Source organism: Cnephaeus nilssonii, assembly GCF_951640355.1.
Source record: "Cnephaeus nilssonii genome assembly, chromosome: X".
In the NCBI taxonomy this organism is placed as follows: domain Eukaryota; kingdom Metazoa; phylum Chordata; class Mammalia; order Chiroptera; family Vespertilionidae; genus Cnephaeus; species Cnephaeus nilssonii.
In genome coordinates this window covers 77,885,074-77,903,490 of record NC_137071.1, presented here as the reverse complement: position 1 = coordinate 77,903,490, position 18,417 = coordinate 77,885,074, and the positions used below count along the sequence as shown (strand labels likewise).

The following is an 18,417-nucleotide window of genomic DNA, read 5'->3' as shown; positions in this document are numbered from 1 at the left end:
TGGGTATCTATTGTTATATATGTTACATACATTAACTATTTTTTTAAGTTTATTTCTGTACCACCTGAAATCACCTCACGAGGTGTTGAGAGCAAAATTATAATAGAAACCATGAAATTTTAGTGGCCCAAATATAATTTACTTCAGAGATTTTCTCTAGTAGGCCAACACTAGGCATTGGAATTGGACACTGGTCCCAGTGGAAGGGGCAAGTGAGAGGCATTTTCAGGAGCTGGTGAAAGGAAAGTTCCAGTAATTGGACAGAGTGGTATAAGCTGGCTGGGAAAAGGGGGAGGCTGAAAGGAGTAGAGATTTAGGTCAAAGAAAGGAATATAGAGGCTTAAAATATCAGACAGAGGAGTTTTAGAGGAAGGAGAAGGCAAGTCCCAGATGGCTGAAGAGAAGGGAATACAGAAGTCACTCAATTAAGAAGTCCAAACCTTGGGAAGATGGGGGTGGGATGAGCAGTCCTCACTGGAAATCTCTCAGGATGCTGACTAGCATTGTAATGGAAAATTTGAGAGCCCATGAGCCAAAGACATCTAGGAATGTGGGGCAAGTGACCAAGAGGTTAGGTTGTTGTGATGATGAATAAAGGTCAAGAGAATGGAAAAGTAGAAGCATTTTCACATAAGCAGAGATGAAATAATGAAAGAGACTGTAGGGAGCAGGCCAAACAGAAAGAGCAGTCTCCAGTAGAGGGAGCTTCAGGCAAGAGATAGGACTTTGTTCTGTGAAGAGCTGGTGTTGGGGCTAGAGGGGTTATACAAAAATATATAGTTACAGAGAGCCAAAGGCAAAGAGTTGGGAGATCAAGAAACAGAAATCAAGAGCCAGGCTGGAGGAAGAAAAGAGCAGTGTGGACAAAGATGGTGGTGCAGAAGGACTGAAGGAACAAAGAAGAATGGGGTTCCTGATAAGCACCACTCAGCCACCTCCAAACCACAGGAAGAAGCAGGAGTGTGCCTTTTAGAAAAACAGAGTTCCTGGAAACAAGAGGTATATATCTATAGGAGGGGCATCTTGCCTTGCATAAAACCCCCCGAGCCAGTTATTTCTAGAAAATTACAAGAGACTTCTAGAGAAAATAAGCCCCAAAACCTCAACTTTTTTTTTTGTTTATAAGGAATTATCTTCCCATTGCTCATGGCAGATCTACTTTCCCTCTGCAAGCCCTATAAACAAGGCTCTGCTGAAGGTCAAACCAGCCCGAGGAAATCCAGATTATTCTCTAAATGCCATGATTTCCCCCAGGTGAACAGCAGAGGGCAGCAAAGAGCCATAAAGGAAGCTGAGCCCAAGCAGGAGCCCAGAAATAGTGAAGGGAAAGTGAACCAGGCTTCAGCAATCATATCATGCTCCCATGGTACCCTCTGTCATTCTTATAATGTTGTATTACAATTGTCTCTCTTCTCCTATAGATGAGGAGGGGAGACTCCCAGCATGATGTGGTTAAGAGACAGACATCTGGTCTTTTAGGTAAACATATTATGTGAAAAAGAGTACTGGTTTGGGAGGGAATCTAGGCTGACTCTGAATCTGGGCTGTGGGCAAGGTACCTAATATTTCTGAGTCTTGATTTTCTTCTATGTAGAAGGAAGATTTTTTTCACCAGGTTAGTTGTGATGATAAAATAGATAAAACATGCCTAGCACGGTATGTCACACATAGTAAACACTCAATAAAAAGAAGCCTTTGATATTTACTGTAGTTATTATTGCTGTTATCATTATTATAGCCTCTTCTCAGGGTCAGACACCAGAGGAGAAGGGGGAAAAATCAGAAACATTAGGAAATAAATTGGAATTAAGACTTGGAATCCCGACTTCCTCAGCTCAATCCCCCTAAATGGTGCAATAATAGACACAATAGAAGGCCACAGTGGGCCCAGGACTGTGCTTCCAGGGGTTAGAGCATTGGCCCACATACCAAAGGATCTCAGTCTCTCTCTTTCCTTCTCTCTCCCCTCCCTCCTCTCTCCTTCTCTCTCTAAAATTCAATGGGAAAAGTATCCTTGGGTGATGATTAACAACAACAAAAAAGAAGGCCACAGTGGAATCACCCACTTCTAGAAGGTGCAGCTTCCCAGATTTTTGGTTGTTTGTTGGGTCCGTGGGGAGTGTGGGGAATGGCTTGTTGGTATTTTTCATGTCAGACCAGTCTAGCTCAGGTACCTGACAGATTTTTACAGGCACCTCAGAGCACAAACTGGTTAACTAAACAGCCATGTGAACCCCTCAGAACTTACATTGCAAACCTCAGAAACTAGCAACAAGTGGTGGGGCTCTGGAGCCCTGGGACAGCTACCTGCCTGGTGCCCTTCATGATGTGTCTATCCCTGAGACTTAAGTATTATTAGGAAGCTATTTCCTGTGCCACAGCGGACAGACAAGAGAAATGGCACAGGCTTCCTTGTTATTGGAACTTCAGATTTCCCTTAAAGCTTAGAAGGGAAAATACTGTGTTTAAAGCAAACTGAAAGTTAAGATCTGTGGAGAAAAAAAAAGTCCAGATCTCTTTGACAGTGTGAGACCTCAAGTGGCTGTTTAGGATAAAAACAGTCTTCAAGAATCTATCCTCTCTATATAAAAGACTAAAGGCTAAGTGTCCCTCCGCCCATCTGACTGGTCGCTATAATGCGCACTGACCACCAGGGGGCAGACACTCAATGCAGGAGCTGTCATGACGTGCACTGGCCATTTACAGAGAAACAGCACAGCGGACCCAGCGCTGACAAAGCAACACTCGGCTTCCCCCAAGTGGGACATAGGCCCCGCCACCACCCGGTAGCGAAAGCCCACCAAATTGCAGCCAACGCTGCCGAGACCCCATGGCCAACCCAGAAACGGTCGCTGTGGGAGCTGGGTAATGACATCATGTAGCAATGCCTGGTTTCCTCTCCCTAGCAACTAGCCTTCTTGCAGTTTCTTTAGCCCAGGAACATAACTTGCTTTATAGCTAGGTGGAAACATTTACACTTTAACCAAATGTCTGTGAAGTGTTTTCCCATGCCTCATCTCATTTGATCCTCACAGAAGTCCTGGAGTAGGTATATAGGAGACTTGGTGGAATCCTATTTTCTTTTCATTAGCTGGAAAATGGAGATTTAGAAAGCTTAGAAACTTGACCCGACTGAAAAGAAGTAAGAAATGGTGGACCTTGAAAATGACTTCAGGTTTTCTCACTGCGCAGAATATAGTCAAATACTGCTGCAGTTAAATATTTTACCCTTTGTTCTCCCTGCAATAATAATCTGCTCCGTGTTGATATTTACTGCTGTGTTGCTGACAATTACCTGAAAGAGAAGTTGGGGTGCTTCATTGGGCTGGAAAAAGTTTAGCTAAATCAGAAAGCAGGTCTAATTAAGCAAATTTACTCTCTCTATATAAAAGGCTATGTTGACTCGCTCATGCACGATACATATAAAGCTCTTACTGGAGCCAATCGCACACGTATGTTTTGATCTGTCATTGTCAATCGTGAATTTGGTTGACACTTCTATTATAGAGAAAGGGCAAATAGCGATATTAAAATATTTCTTCTAATTAATTTCCTTTCAATGTGCACTAATCCGTACACAGGGCCACTAGTATTTAAATAACTCCTAAGAATCACAATTGATAGAAACCAGGGACAGGGGGCAAATCTCTGGACTGGTAGTAGCTGACATATACAGTAATAATGTGCATCTTCCAACATGTCCCTAGATTGACTGGTCCTGGGGCTGTCTCATACCAGAAGTTCTTAAGTTAGAGGATTCCTGAGTTAGAGGAAGCACACTTTCAAACCACCTTCCACTGGGCTCAGGGGCCCATGTGGACTTGTGTCATATTTAATGCAATATAAATGAAACCTTTGCTGCCTGGGGTAAGGTAGGGAGGGTTGATCTCTGAGAAAACTCCCAAAAATCCAGATAAAGAGGCTGGTGGCTAAGAGTAGAAGAGGGTGTCTTCCAGGTATAGGCACTATAGGATGGTAAGAACACAGAAGGAGCTGCTCTCATACTTAGCCTAAAAAGGATAGGAACTACCCTTCCCTTTTGTCTACTATACAATAGAGAGAAGGGATAATTTAAGGGACATTCCATGGTCACAAATAAGTTTCCATTCTAGGCCACCTCTCCCAGGTTGGTGGTCTCACCCTCATGACCAAATGAAGGTTTTCAATAATTTATTTTACATGAAGGTCACTGCTTTCACCTGTCTCTTCCATCAATCCCATAACACCATAGTCCCTGGACTTCTCCCCTCTTTCAGTATTTCTTTGGTTCTGAGAAGATGGATATAATGAGCAAGAGCACAAGGTCTGTCTCCTAAGAGAACTGAGTGCTTCCTTCTCTCCTTCCACCTTGTACTGCACACTAAGACAAGGGGAAGGCACAAACACAAGCAAGTGACAGAGTGTGGGAAGTTTCATTCAAACCCAAACAACCACAAACAAAGAACCCAAGGCCCAGGCCCTGGCACAGGCAGTCAGCAGCACCAAGCTCATCCACAAAAGATGGTTCTGAAAAGCCCCCAGACTCTTTGCAGGCCCCATCCATGCCCATTTCCTACTGCCTGGCATAAAGCATGCTGCATAAATCCAGCCAGGCAGGAGCTTAAGATCCTGGTAGTCATCCAAGAGGTTATGACTCCTCAAAACAGAAGGGAGCATCTAGGTGTTGGGGTGGCACAGGGGTGTGGTTTGTGCTAGCCTTACCTCCTTTCCAAAGCAGGTAGATGGGCACCACGTAGAGCATAACATGCTGAATGTAATATACCTCCAATTCAAAGGGGAGCTGTAAGGACAGGAGGAAGAAGTGTTTCAGAACAGAAAGCACACATTTCCATAGATTCTGAACTTAAACATTCTTGCTTTTTACAAGCTACATCTTAGCAACCCCATGCATTTCACCAGTTCACCTCCCTTCACAATCAGACCAAAAAAAAAAAACTTGAAATGAATATACCTATGACCTAGGCTGGCATCTTCCAATGTGTATTTTGCAGAGATGGTACTTGAAAAATGTTCGACTAAGAAAGTTGGTTACCCCATAACTTCTGTCTGTAAAAACCAGTGGGGATTGTGGCTGAGTGAGACGGAGGGCTCTAGAGTCACAGGAAGTTCTCCTTAAAGGGACCAAACACAGACTTACTTGGACTCTCTCCATTTGAGCTCCAGTACTGGGGCAGCAGCTTGAACAGAATCAGGGACATATGGGGAGGAATTGAATTGTCTAGCATCAGGGAGAGAGATGGTGGGTGGGCAGCTTTCTTTCAGACAGAAGTGCTGGCAAAGGCCATTGCTCCTTTTCTGAGACTCACCCCCATAGAGCTGAAAGGCAGTTGCCATATCTGAGTATCCATAAATCTGGCACACATTGTTTGCCCCATCTTGGTGATTCCCTGAGGCTCTGCTCCCCCCAACTTTTGAGCCCACCTGAGTTGTTTCCAGTGGGTTTTTCAATATGAACAGCCTGTCTTGCCACATACTTCAGACTTTCTTAAAATCTCTCTAACAAGATGCATCTAGCCTCTGCATACTCTATACCTCTTGCCAAGTGAACCCAGGCCTAGCACTAGTGGAAGCCTGGCATTGGTTCACAGCTTGGTCTCTTCTTAGCACTTCCAAGCCAAGCACAAGTAGCAACAATCTGCAGATCACTCTGTAGTTTGTACTGGGTGGCTCCAAGCTGCACACAGGCAGTGGCTGACCTTGCACCTCCCAAAAGTCCCCAGAGCAAGTACACCCAATGGACAGATTCACACCAAACTGGATTAAAACCCCACCACCTACACGAGTGACACACTCAAGGGCCGGACTCAGTGAGCACCAGAGAACCACTGAAGCAAGTCCTGTTAGGGTTGAATCCTGCATAGCAGCTCCTCTGATGTAGTCATGGCTGGTCAGCATGGGGCTCAATCCCTCCTAGTGATGTGCCAATAGCAATCAAGGCTCAACTACAACAAGACTGTGCACACAACTCACTCAGGAGCACGCCTGGAGTGCCCAACTCAAGTGAATGGGGAAGCTGTGCCACTGGGCTCTATAGGACACCTACTACACAAGGCCACTCTACCAATTCCAGGAGACATAGCAGCTCTACATAATACATAGAAACTAAAACTGGGAATCAGCCAAAATATAGAGAAATATAAACAGGTCCCAAATGAAAGAACATGAGAAACCTCCAGAAAAAGAACTAAGGCAAGTCCTAACGGGTTTGGCTCAAACCAGAGCATCGGCCTGCGGACTGAAGGGTCCCAGGTTCGATTCTGGTCAAGGGCATGTACCTTGGTTGCGGGCACATCCCCAGAAGGGGGCGTGCAGGAGGCAGCTGATTGATGTTCCTCTCTCATCGATGTTTCTAACTCTCTATCCCTCTCCCTTCCTCTCTGTAATAAAATCAATAAAATATATTTTAAAAAAAGAACTAAGGCAAGCTAATGACCAGATGTAGAGTTAAAAACAATGCTTATAAGGATGCTCAAGGAACTTAGTGAGAACTTCAATAGTGTGAAAAAGGAAATAGAAGCCACAAAAAAGAACCAGTCATAAATGAAGGCTATAATAACTATAATGAAGAATACATTATAGGGAATAAACAGTAGAGTAGATAAAACAGAGGATAAAGTGAGTGATTTGGAAGATAAAAAACCATAAAATATACAATCAGAACAGAAAAAGAACATATATTTTAAAAAATGAGGATAGTGTAAGGAGCCTCTAGGACAACGTCAAGCATACCAACATTCACAACATGGGGGTGCTGAAAGGAGAAGAGAGAGAGCAAGGAATTGAAAGCCTATTTGAAAAAAATGATGACAGAAAACTTCTCTAACTTGGTGAAGTAAATAGACATTCAAGTCTAGGAAGCACATAAAGTCCCAAACAAGATGAACCCAAAGAGGCCCACATCAAGATACATCATAATTAAAATGCAAAATATTAAAGACAAATAATCTTAAAAGCATCAAGAGAAAAGCAGTTAGTCACCTCCAAAGAGCACCCATAAGACTGTCAACTGATTTCTCAGCAGAAACTTTGCAGGCCAGAAGGGATTGGCAAGAAATATTCAAAGTAATAAAAAGCAAGGACCTACAACCAAGATTACTCTACCCAGTGAAGCTATCATTTAGAATGGAGAACAGATAAAGAGCTTCCCAGACAAGAAAAAGCTAAAGGAGTTCATCATCATCAAACCAGTATTACAAGAAATGTTAAAGGGTCTTCTTTAAGAAGAGGGAAAAAAAGGTAAAAAATATGAACAATAAAATGGCAATAAATACATATCTATCAACAACTGAATCTAAAAAACAAAATAAACAAGCAGAACAGAAACAGATTCATAGATACAGAGAACATTTTGATAGTTGCCACATGGGAGAGGGGTTAGGGGATGAGTGAAAAAGTTGAAGGGATTAAGAAGTATAAATTGGCTGTTACAGAATAGTTGTGGGGATGTAATGTACAACATAGGGAATATAGTCAATAATATTCTCATAACTATGTGTGGGTACAAGATTTATTGGGATGATCACTTAGTAAATTATGTAATGTCTAATCACTGGGTTGAACACCTGAAATTAATATAATATTGTATGTCAAATGTAATTAAAAATAAAAAGATAACAAAAGTTGGTTAAAAGGGTAAGAAATATTACATACAATATATTCTTTTGAAGATTCATCATGTATATTAGTGGTATATGAAGGACCTGGGTGGTCTCTACAATTATAATTGTTTATACAGTGTTTCCCAAACTTAGTTAGCCAGTGACTTTTTACAAATAACACTCAGTATTCTTCAGAATATACTGGAAGAAAAACAATGTTATTTCACTTCCTGTTACTGGTGAGTAGTTGGTGAACTATTTAAAAGCTTTTTTATCAGTTGACATGGAGAACATATGGAATAGAATTTATTATCCCTAATTTCCAAATGAAAAAAAAAATTACTGCTAGATCCAATGTGGTCTAGATCCAAGAAGAACAAGTTTTCCCACTGGATATTTGGGGTCAGTCCAGAGTTAGTCCTACTTTTGGGTGAAGACCAACCAATTGGGCCAATATTTTTTGTCATACACTGCCAAAAAAAGTCTCCAACCTTCCTCCATCCAACACGGCCACTCAATCACTCCTGTTTCCCATCTCTCTCTCTAAATGGAAGTTCTGGATTACCAAGGCAGAGCACAGTTTCAAGTTGGCATGGACACCATGCTGTATACCCTGGCAGTGAGTGGAGAATGGAAATGGCCGAGTGACTAACTCAATTCCAGCAGCTGGCAAGAGGCCAAGCCTCCAGGCTTACACAGCCCACAGTGTGTGTGTGTGTGTGTGTGTGTGTGTGTGTGTGTGTGTGCGCGTGTGTGCGCATGCATGCGCGCGCGCACACACGCGCACACACACACACACACACACACACACACATACCCCAAGGGGAAGCCCAGATAAACAAGGACACCCAGGGGAAGGTCAGCTGCCTCCTTGTTCCCTACAGAACAGGCACAGAAGCAAGGCTCTGTACTAATGAGAGGAGGCATTTATGGGCTCTCCAGGCTAGGGAGCCCACGCCTGCCTTGTGCCAAGAGCTGAAACCAAAAGATGGCAGATAGCAGATGGTAGAGCTCCCAGAGTGGGATTTGGGACAACTGTGGACCCTGGACAGACATTGGCTCTGGTTCTTGAAAATATAAACCCACGCAGAAGGAAAATTTCCCATGGATCCAGATGATGCTCAACTATTATTTTATGTTCACAGAGGGAAATGTAAAATCCCACAAAAAGAGATGAGGTCCCAAGCAACTCTGCAGACCATGCCTGAATAGCTGGGAAGAAATCATGGGGTTTGACAATGGACATCACAAGCAAGAGGTAGTTAGGCTTCCTCATAGTAATGTGGTCTTGGATCACCCTGCTAACTTAAATTTCAGTACTGTTTCATGTTTTTTCTAATGTTTTCACATCCACCATTGACTCAATCCTCTCAAAAACCCATGAACTTGGGGGATAAAGTATCATTATCTGCATTTGACAGATGAGGAAACTGAGATGCAAAAGGGTTAACTGACTTGACGGTGGTCACCCAGAAAATAGGCAAGGAGGAAAGGACCCAGGAAGGCTCAGTGCTCTGGCTGTCATCTGAATTTTCAGGTAGTTAAAGGGCTTGACCTCTTCCTGAAAATGGCCTGAGAACCCAGGCTACTCTCCCACAGCGGTGAGCAGAGAACCAGGCCAAGGGCTGTCAGCCCCTGGTCCCAGCCAGGTCATCAAACAGTTCCTCTAATGGCCTCTCAGACTCTATTTACCCCACTGGACTCACAGTGCCCACTTACTTCTACGTCCCTGACAGCCTTACTAGGAAGCAAACTGTCAACCTGCATGTCCAGTTTAGCACCATGGCTGTAAGCAAGGACTTTGGAGTCTTGTCAAATCTGTGTTCTACAATTTGATTCTGCCACTGAATAGCCCTGTGGTCTCAGGCAAGTCGCTTAACCTCTCCACCCCAGTGAAATGAAAATAACTGCTGTTAAAAGATTGTTGTGCACTGGCCGGTGTTATAAGTGGTTAGAGCATAAACCCATGCACCAAAGGGTCGTGTGTTTGATTTCCAGTCAAGGGCACATACCTGGGTTGCAGATTTGATTCCTGGCCCCCATGGGGGGAAGGGTGCTGGAGACAACTGATTGATGTCTCTCTCACATCGATGTTTCCCTCTACCCCCACCTCCTTCCGCATCCTCTCCTTCCCTCCCTCCCTCTTCCCCTTCCACTCTCTCTAAAAATCAATGGGAAAAATATGCTCAGGTGAGGATTAACAAAAAACAAACAAACAAAGATTATTGTAAGAGTTCTCATTTTTTAACATAACATTTATATAGTACTTATTATGTTCCAGTAACTATCATAAGCACTTTGCTAACTATTAACCCACCGAATCCTTATAACAACTGTGCAACAGGTCTTCAAATAACATTGTTTCCTTCAATATTTTGTTTAAAATTTAATGACATGCTGTAGGAACTTAACTCTTGTTTATATAAATTGCCTGTGATAAAATTAGTTTTGTTATATGTCAGTTTGCTTAAAGTCATAGAACCTACTGATGATGATAAGTGGGGACTTGCTATACTGTTACAATTATCACCATTTTAGAGATGAGAAACTGAAGTACAGAGAAGTTAAATAATTTACTGGAGAGCACATGACTCATTCGGTAACAGAATCAAGATTCAAACCCAGGCAGTCTGACTCTAGAGTGTGTAGATTTAGTTAGTATATTCCCCTACCCCCTGTGGATCCCTCCATCTAATCCCTCCCCCATAAAAGAAAGGTCTGATACCCAGGAGATGCACAGCAGTGGATAGGAGCTGTTATGATTAACAGGGGTGGTAATGGTAGTACATTAGCAGTAGCAAAATTAGTACTTGTCCTCACTGTCCCTCCACATGGGGACTGGGCCCAGTCTCTCCCTATTCATTTGACTCTCACCTTCACAGCCTATTCTGCCCCGCTGTGGCCCTAGCCCTACATCACAGAGTGGCCCAGCTTGGCCTGCAATACAGCTTCCTATCACCAGCCCACTAAGGCTATGCAGACACCTCAGGCAAAAACCTCTTTTGGGGTGGCCAGGAGATTGTCCCCATCAGCAGTGTCCTTCCTCTGAGGGTTGCTTCACCCCCTATTCCAAGAGTTCCCTACCTTGGAAGGCCAAAGAGAGCATTAAACTGAGTGTAGTTACCACTGACATTCGAGGCCAGGGAGGAGAAAGAGGATACAGGCAAAGGAGGAAGTGTAGGAAAATAGGAAGAGGAAAGGAAAGAAATGACAGAGAAGAGGGGGTGACATAAGAAAAAACCCACAAGTGGCAGGAAGAAGGGGGCTGACTAAGAGCAAGAACCTATTACTGGTCATTTAATAAAAACATTTATTAAGTACTTATGTACATGCACTGTGTTAAATACTTTTACCTGTATTGTCTCATTTAATTATTACAAGTTTCTTGTGAAGCAGGAACTATGATCACCCCCATTTGACAGATAAGGGAACTGAGGCAGGGCAGGGATGGTAAAGGATATTTGGCAATGAAGAAGAAAAAAAGGCAATTTTCTTTACTAAACACTGAATCCAGGCCAAGTCCCAGGAACTTTCTCATGGAGCCTCCCCACCCTCTTTCCCCCATTTTGCAAACACTATCTGCAAAATGTCATACTTCCTCCAAAAGTAGTTCCACTTGGCTAATTAATTTCTAACCTACAGAACTCACATCTGGAACTCCACTGTAATGTACATATCCTGGTTCCTTTTCAGCGGGAGGATTCCCAAAGCTTTACACCAAAAGTCTTATATCACTGGGATTGAAAGTCAAAAGCAATAAAAAGATTTTAAGCTGCACAAGTCATTAACTTCCTTCTCACATCCAAGTCAACATCATTTTTAGACTCAGACTGCCTAAAACATTAGGTGCGTGGACCCTATCCAAGGCAAGATCCTGACCTCCTTCCTCTAGCCCTACATCCCTGGTTACTTCAGTCACCATACAAAGCCTAAGACGCCCTGGTCACTGCCCAACACCTGAACTCTATCCTCTGGAACCCAATGATAAGCATACTCTTCTCTGAGCGACCCCTCACCTTCTTGCTTTAACAAAAACCTGCTCTCCCCCATGGACACTGCTATCCCTACAACATTTTCAAGTTGTAGGTGATTTTCCTCCCATATCACTTGGTGAGGTCTGGGGAGGAGGGGCGGTATCCTCTTTGTTCCTCACTGCTGCTTCTGAATTGCTGTCTTTTCCAGACCATTCTCTCTGCCTCCTTTCTAACCACTCTAATGTCATGAATCTCGTGACATTAGACTTGATCACCCACTACTCTTCTTGTTACAGTCATCTATGAACCCCTCTATGTGTATTCCCCTTCAGTCCTTGAAGACTTTAACTCTGGCATCCCTGTCACTCCTTTCTGACACACCTTTATCAAAATTCCTGTATTTCCAATATTTAGCAATACTCTGGTCTCTCAATGCCATGGTCTCCATTCCTCCTGAGATCTCATCTCCATCTTATCTCAGCCCTTTATTCCCATTGTCATACCTGTCATTACTAATACCCAGGATCCCTACATAAACTCTGTCGTGTATCCCACTCTCCAACCACCACTTCCTATCTATCCAACTCATATTCCAACTCTGACAATCTTTCAGTTTTATTGGTAACTATAGTCTGTCCATCTTAAAACCTTTTTACTGCCCCTCTCCAACCTCATGTACTTACTTCTGTGCTTACCCATTACTCCCTGGACACCCTCTCTCCCTTTTCCCTACTTGCCATGCAAACCATATTTCTGGTTAAATCCAACTCTCTGCCTTCAAGTCCCTATACCATGCAAGTAAGCATGGCTGAAGAAAAATATAAAGTGATGCTTTTAACACATTAAATTCATGATTGCAAATTTTGAGTGGGCCCTTAATTTGACCCCATGATCCAATTGCATTCCCAAGTCCATTCACTCTCCTCTCTCCTAGAACCTTTGCCTATCCTCCTCCTCAGCTGGTGATATGGCTTCCTATTTCATTGGGAGAGGGGAGGGGGGGGCGGAGGGGAGGAGCAATTATAAGAGAACATGCACAAGCTCCCACCACGACATTGCCCTCCTCTCTGTACCCATCCCCTACATCTGCCTTTTCTTTTGCTGCTATGTGGAAACCACCCATGCTGTTAGCTAAGGCTAGCCCTCCCATTCGTGCACTAGATCCTATCCTTTGCCGCAACTCAACATAACACCTGCAATTGTCCCTTTTTCCCCACTGGATCATTCCCATCAGAAAAAAAAACCATGTTACAGTATTTTTTCATTTAAAGACAAATATTCTTGAGCCCACATTCCCTTTAGCTTTCACCCCATATCTCTACTTCCCTATAGAAAAACTCCTCAAAACAATGGTCTCTCCTCATTGCCATCATTTCCTCTTCTATAAGTTATCCTTCCATCCACTCCAATCAAATTTTCATGGCCACCACTACCCCTTCATTGTTTCTATTGAGATTACCAATGACCTTCATGTTCCTAATACCAATGAGTAATGAGAATGGAAGCTAGACCCTATGGCATCTTTGTATGAATTTTAAGTAGCTGCCCAATTTTTATACCCATGCCAGGGTGTCAATTTCAGGTCTCTTCTTACTTGACACATCAGCAGCATCTGATTCAGTTGATAATTCTCTCATACTTAAAACATGTTCTGCACTGGGCATCCAGGTTATCATTCTCTGTTCTTCCTCTACCTCAATGACTCCCATTCTCAATCTCCTTTGCTGAATCTTCTTTATGTCCCTCACCTTTAAATATTGGAGGAATAGACCAGAGCCTATTCCTTGGCTCTCTTTTCTATCTACTCTCATTCACTAGATAATTGTATCCAGCTTCCTGGCTCTAAATGCCATCTATATACTGATGATTCCCAAATGGATATCTCTAGCCTAGAGTCAGGCTACTAAGATTGAAATTCTAGCTCCACCATTTAGTTGCTATGAACCTGTGGGCAAGTCACTTAATCTTCTACTTCAGTTGGCTCATTTGTAAAATGGGAACGATAATAGTACTTACCACATCAAGCTGTGGCAAAATTAGGTGATGTGATGCATGGCACAGTGCTGGTATTAATATGTATTCAATAAACTTTGGCTGTTATAATCATCCTCCTCTTTAACATCAACCAGTCACTAACTGTTAAAGCCAGGATTTCATTCCCAGCCATTAAGAATTAGTGCCAGGTATATTTTGGTGAAAAGCAGGTGGTGTTTTCACCTCATCATTCTGCCTTAGCAAGAACCTCCAGCAAGAGATGGTGGCAGCTGTGCCTGCCCCACAGCCCTAAGACACATATCAGTATACTTATCAGATGACTGCTAGGATAATGTTAGCTTGCCAAATCAATCCATTCGTTTGGCCCATCTCTAGGTGAGTTTATCCCTGGAGACTTCTTTATTTCTCAAAGGAATGTCAACACTGCTCTCCTCTTCTCACCTATGACAACTCTATTCTTACTCTCATCTTATCAGTAAAAAATAATACTTATTGAGACATGACTAAATGTCAGGTAATGTACCTGGCTCTGGGTATACTGCAATAATGAAGACACAGTCCCTGCCCTACAAGAGTTCATAGTCTAGTTGAGGAAGCTAACAGATAAAGAATACTATCTATGTAACAAAAATTTTTGAAAAACCTGTAGATTAGGCATTCAATTTGGTTTGATTTTTCTTTGAAAGTCAGGGAGAGTCCTGTATGATGTACAGTTGTGTAGAGTTCCTGCTGGTGGCTGGGTTCATGGGATGCTATTAGAGGCAGGGACACCAGTTAGAGACTGGCAAAAGCAATGCCTAAATCAAACTTAAGGCAGAGGCAGCAAGAGAATAGAAGACAGGCACTTTTGAGAGATGGTAAGAAAGTTGAATCACCAGGACTAAGTAATTGATTGAATAGTGGTTATGCCTAGGTGGATGGTGAGATTTAGGAGCTTCTCTCTAAGTTGGGGCCTACAGTCAAGGAAGCAGACTGGAGGAGGTGGGTTAAAAGAAAAGAAGCTGGGAACCTGCTGAGGTTGTGAGGCTAGGGTGATAGCCTGGCAGGATGCTCATAAGTCAGTGGGAATGTGGGCCTAGAGAGGATGAGAAGAATTAAAAGACGAGTGATATACATGTATAACTATACATTACACACACACACACACACACACACACACACACACACACACACTTTATAAAACACAAACATGGAAAAGTAAAAGGATAAAATTCTAAAATGCATAGAAATGCTAATATTCTTTTTAATCATTCTAATAGAATATCTTATGTACACCACTTTTCAGAAACCTGCTCCACAGTACTCTTTCAAGAAGAGTCAATTACTAGAGAAATATGGAAGAAATAACTCAAGGATAATATCAATAAAGAAAAAAATTGTAAAGAGTGGGAGAGACTTGAACATACTTACAGACTGAGGGAAGGAGTCAGCAGAAAGGATGAGGCTAAAGAAGTAAGAGGGACAGGAGGCACTGGATGGTGAAAGGCCCTGAGGCAGGCATGGGATGAGACCCAGAAAACAAGGAAAAGGATTTTCTTGGGCTCCAGGAGATGAGCAGCAAAAAACAAACTGAAGTGAGAATATCTGTAAAAGGGGCAGGCATGCTAGAAACAGGGGGAGCTCACAACTTAGGAACTCACACTACATGGCAGGAAATTTGGCATTACCAAAAGAGTCCACAGCTGATAATGAGGTACAAAAGAGATAGGTGGTTATAAAGAGAGTACACTGGTATCAGCTCAGCCCCAGATTGCAGCCTCTCAAAAAAAAAACAACAAAACAAAACAAAAGAGAATTGGAAAAGATAATTGCTACGGTCTGAATGTTTGTGCTCCCCGGCCCCAATACATGCCCAATGTGATGGTATTTGAAGGTGGGGCTTTTTTAAGTCATGAGGGTGGAGCCCTCATGAATAGGATCAGTGCCCTTATAAAAGAGGCTCCAAAAAGCACCCTAGCCCCTTCTACCCTGTGATGACACAATGAGATATCTGTGACCTGGAAGAAGCCCTCTTTGGATCAGGCTGACACCCTGGTCTTGAACTTCCAACCTCGAGAACTGTGAGAAAGATTTCTGTTGTGTATAAGCCACCCAGTTTATGATATTTTGTTATAGAAACCTTAACAGACAATCAAAAATTCATCTCCCTTATGGGGGAAAGGAAGGGAAAGGATGCAACCCACTGTTATTTCTGCCTTTGGTAATGTTCCTGCCAACCAAGTTTGGCTTTGGAACACTGCATCTTCATTAACTGACCACAGACTTTTACTGTGGTCTACCCATGCCACAAACTCCTTGGGAATAAATATCACTTGTTAGAGGAGCCACAAAAGGAATGCCCGCAACCTAAAATGAACCACAATGCATTCACAGAACAGAATACCATGATGCTATTAAAAACAACAAGGTGCCACGAAAAAACACTCAGACAAATCTAGAATGTGGAACTTTCCACAAAACAACTGGCCTGGATTCACCAAAATTTCAATTCCATGGTCCTGGTTGGGTGGCTCAGTTGATTGGAATACACCAAAAGGTCATGGGTTCAATCCCTGGTCGGGGTGCATATGGAAGGCAACCAATCAATGTTTCTCTCTCACATCAATGTTTCTCTCTCTATCCCTTCCCCCCCTTCTCAAATCAATAAAAACATATTTTTAAAAATTTCAATGTCATGAATGAAGAAAGGTGGAGGGACTGTTTCTAGATTTTTTTGAAAAAATAAACAAAAACTGAAGAGCTAGAACAAGCAAAGCAATGCTGAAACCTGACTGGACTCTAATTTTTTAAAGTTAAAAATGCAGTTTTGGAACAATTGGGGGCACAACAAATCAATGTTTTTCTCACTCCATCCCCCTTCCTCTCTCTCTCTCAAATCAATAAATAAACATTGAAAAAACACATGCTGGTTTATATAAAAAGTACTTTCAACTAAAAAGAAAAAAGTAAGATTTTTCACACATTGGTAATTTAGATCTTCCTTTGTCCTACTGGGAACACCTCAAATAATATAATTTGTATTATAAAGAATCATTTTCCTGAGGTATTTCCAGTGATTTAAATACATTAAGCAGACTTTTTTCTTTGTACATTGTTTCTCAACTATATAGTAGTAGGTGTCATGTAAATACAGGATTCCATGGTCATATAACTTTAGGAAAAGCTGGCTTAAAGTTTACCATGCTGTTTTATTGCAGGACTTATCAGAGGCTTCAATATGCTAATGTTATTGCAATATGCATTGGAAATATATAAGAGCAATTACCCAATTTCAAAAAATGTTCCTCCAGACCTTTTTTCCTTGGATGGTGAATGGTGAGGGGCAAGGACAGGGAACCTCCTCAGAGTATGTGTTAGAGTGCGATGGGGTAGCAAGAATCAGGATTATCGGGGAAAATCCAGAATATACTATTATAATGACACTAGAGGCCTGATGCACGAAGATTCGTGTAAGAATAGGCCTTCCTTCCCCTGGCTGCCGGCACAGCCTTTGCTCCAGCCGGAGCTGCCTTTCCGCCTTTGCTCTGGTCTGGAGCCGCCTTTCTGCCTTCCCACGCTGCCCAGAGGCCTGGAGTGGCTGGAGCAGTGTGGAATGCCTGAGTCCCGCCCCCAGCCGCTCGGTGCCTGTGTATGCAAATTAACCTGCCATCTTTTTGTGTTAATTTGCATACTCACTCCTGATTGGCTGGTGGGCATTGCGAAGGTACAGTCAATTTGCATCTTTCTCTTTTATTAGTGTAGATGGGCTTTATAAAAGCTACATGCCATAATGGCTCTTGTCCAGCCTTGAAGAAGGAGCTACATTTTTACCACAGCAGCTCTGAGCTTGCAAATCCTGAAGTATGGGGGAGGTATCACTAGAGCTCTGAGGTGGCTCTGAGGGCAAGGAATGGTTTTCAATTTTATTTGTTCACTCCTGCAACCAACCTCCCTTCCATTCCCTTCCCTCCCTCTCCCTCCCCTTTCCTCGCTCTCTCTCTCTTTCTCTTTAAGAGTATTTTGGGATACTACTGTTGCACAAAACAAATTTTGGAAACTATTGTTCTGATTTATATGTTTTCTCCATAACCCATCAGGAATAAAATGAGTCTTGGCTTTTTTCCCTGGCAGTTGTTAGTGATATAATCTAGAGCCTTGGAATGGATCACATCTAAGTGACCCAAAATGATTATGAGAAGATGAAAGATCCTTATGAAAGGAGCATGAGTACTATTGTATTTAAATAATAATTCCATAAATGATAGTATAGAGAACTAGCAAATATATGCTGTTTCTATAATAACTATTTTTCTGTCTAAGAAATAAGATAAGATCTCTAAAATCTCAGTATCTCTCATTAGTCCTTACACAATTGCTGAAATTTGAGTATAAATTGATTATTAGGTAAAGTAGACAGTATTACAGAATTGTTGATAATTTTCTTGAGTATGATAATGGTATTGTGCTTGTGAAAGATAATGTTATTATTCTTAGGATATTAGGTTGAAATATTACAAACTGACATGTCAAGATGTCTGCAACTTTTTTTTGAAATGACTCAGCAAACATACATAGAAAGAGAAATGGACTTAGAAAGTGAATATGAAAAAAGTTTATTGTTGAATCTAGCTGAAGGTATATAGTCATTTGTCATACTAGTATTTTAACTCTTCAATATGTTTGAAAATTTTACAATAAAAAGTTTATGTCTAAAAATTAAATGAGTTTAAATTAGATAATTCTGAACTAATGTGGCAAAATCTTAAGAAATATTAACTAAGAAAAAGTAAGGTACATTCATTTAGGAAAACAATATATCAATATTTATTTAAAAGTTTTAAATACTCATTCACTTTGACTCATGAATTTAA

General features: G+C 42.0%; 1 protein-coding gene across 8 annotated transcripts in view; it reads right to left on the bottom strand.

The window, feature by feature from the left end:
- The window catches only part of TMEM164 (transmembrane protein 164), a 242,715-nt gene that overhangs the window by 42,938 nt on the left and 181,360 nt on the right, over positions 1-18,417 (bottom strand). For all 8 annotated transcript variants that reach the window (XM_079764470.1, XM_079764474.1, XM_079764472.1 and 5 more), the window contains one exon: positions 4,702-4,780. In XM_079764470.1, coding sequence (XP_079620596.1) covers positions 4,702-4,780 — 79 coding nt within the window. The remainder of the gene's footprint in view (positions 1-4,701; positions 4,781-18,417) is intronic.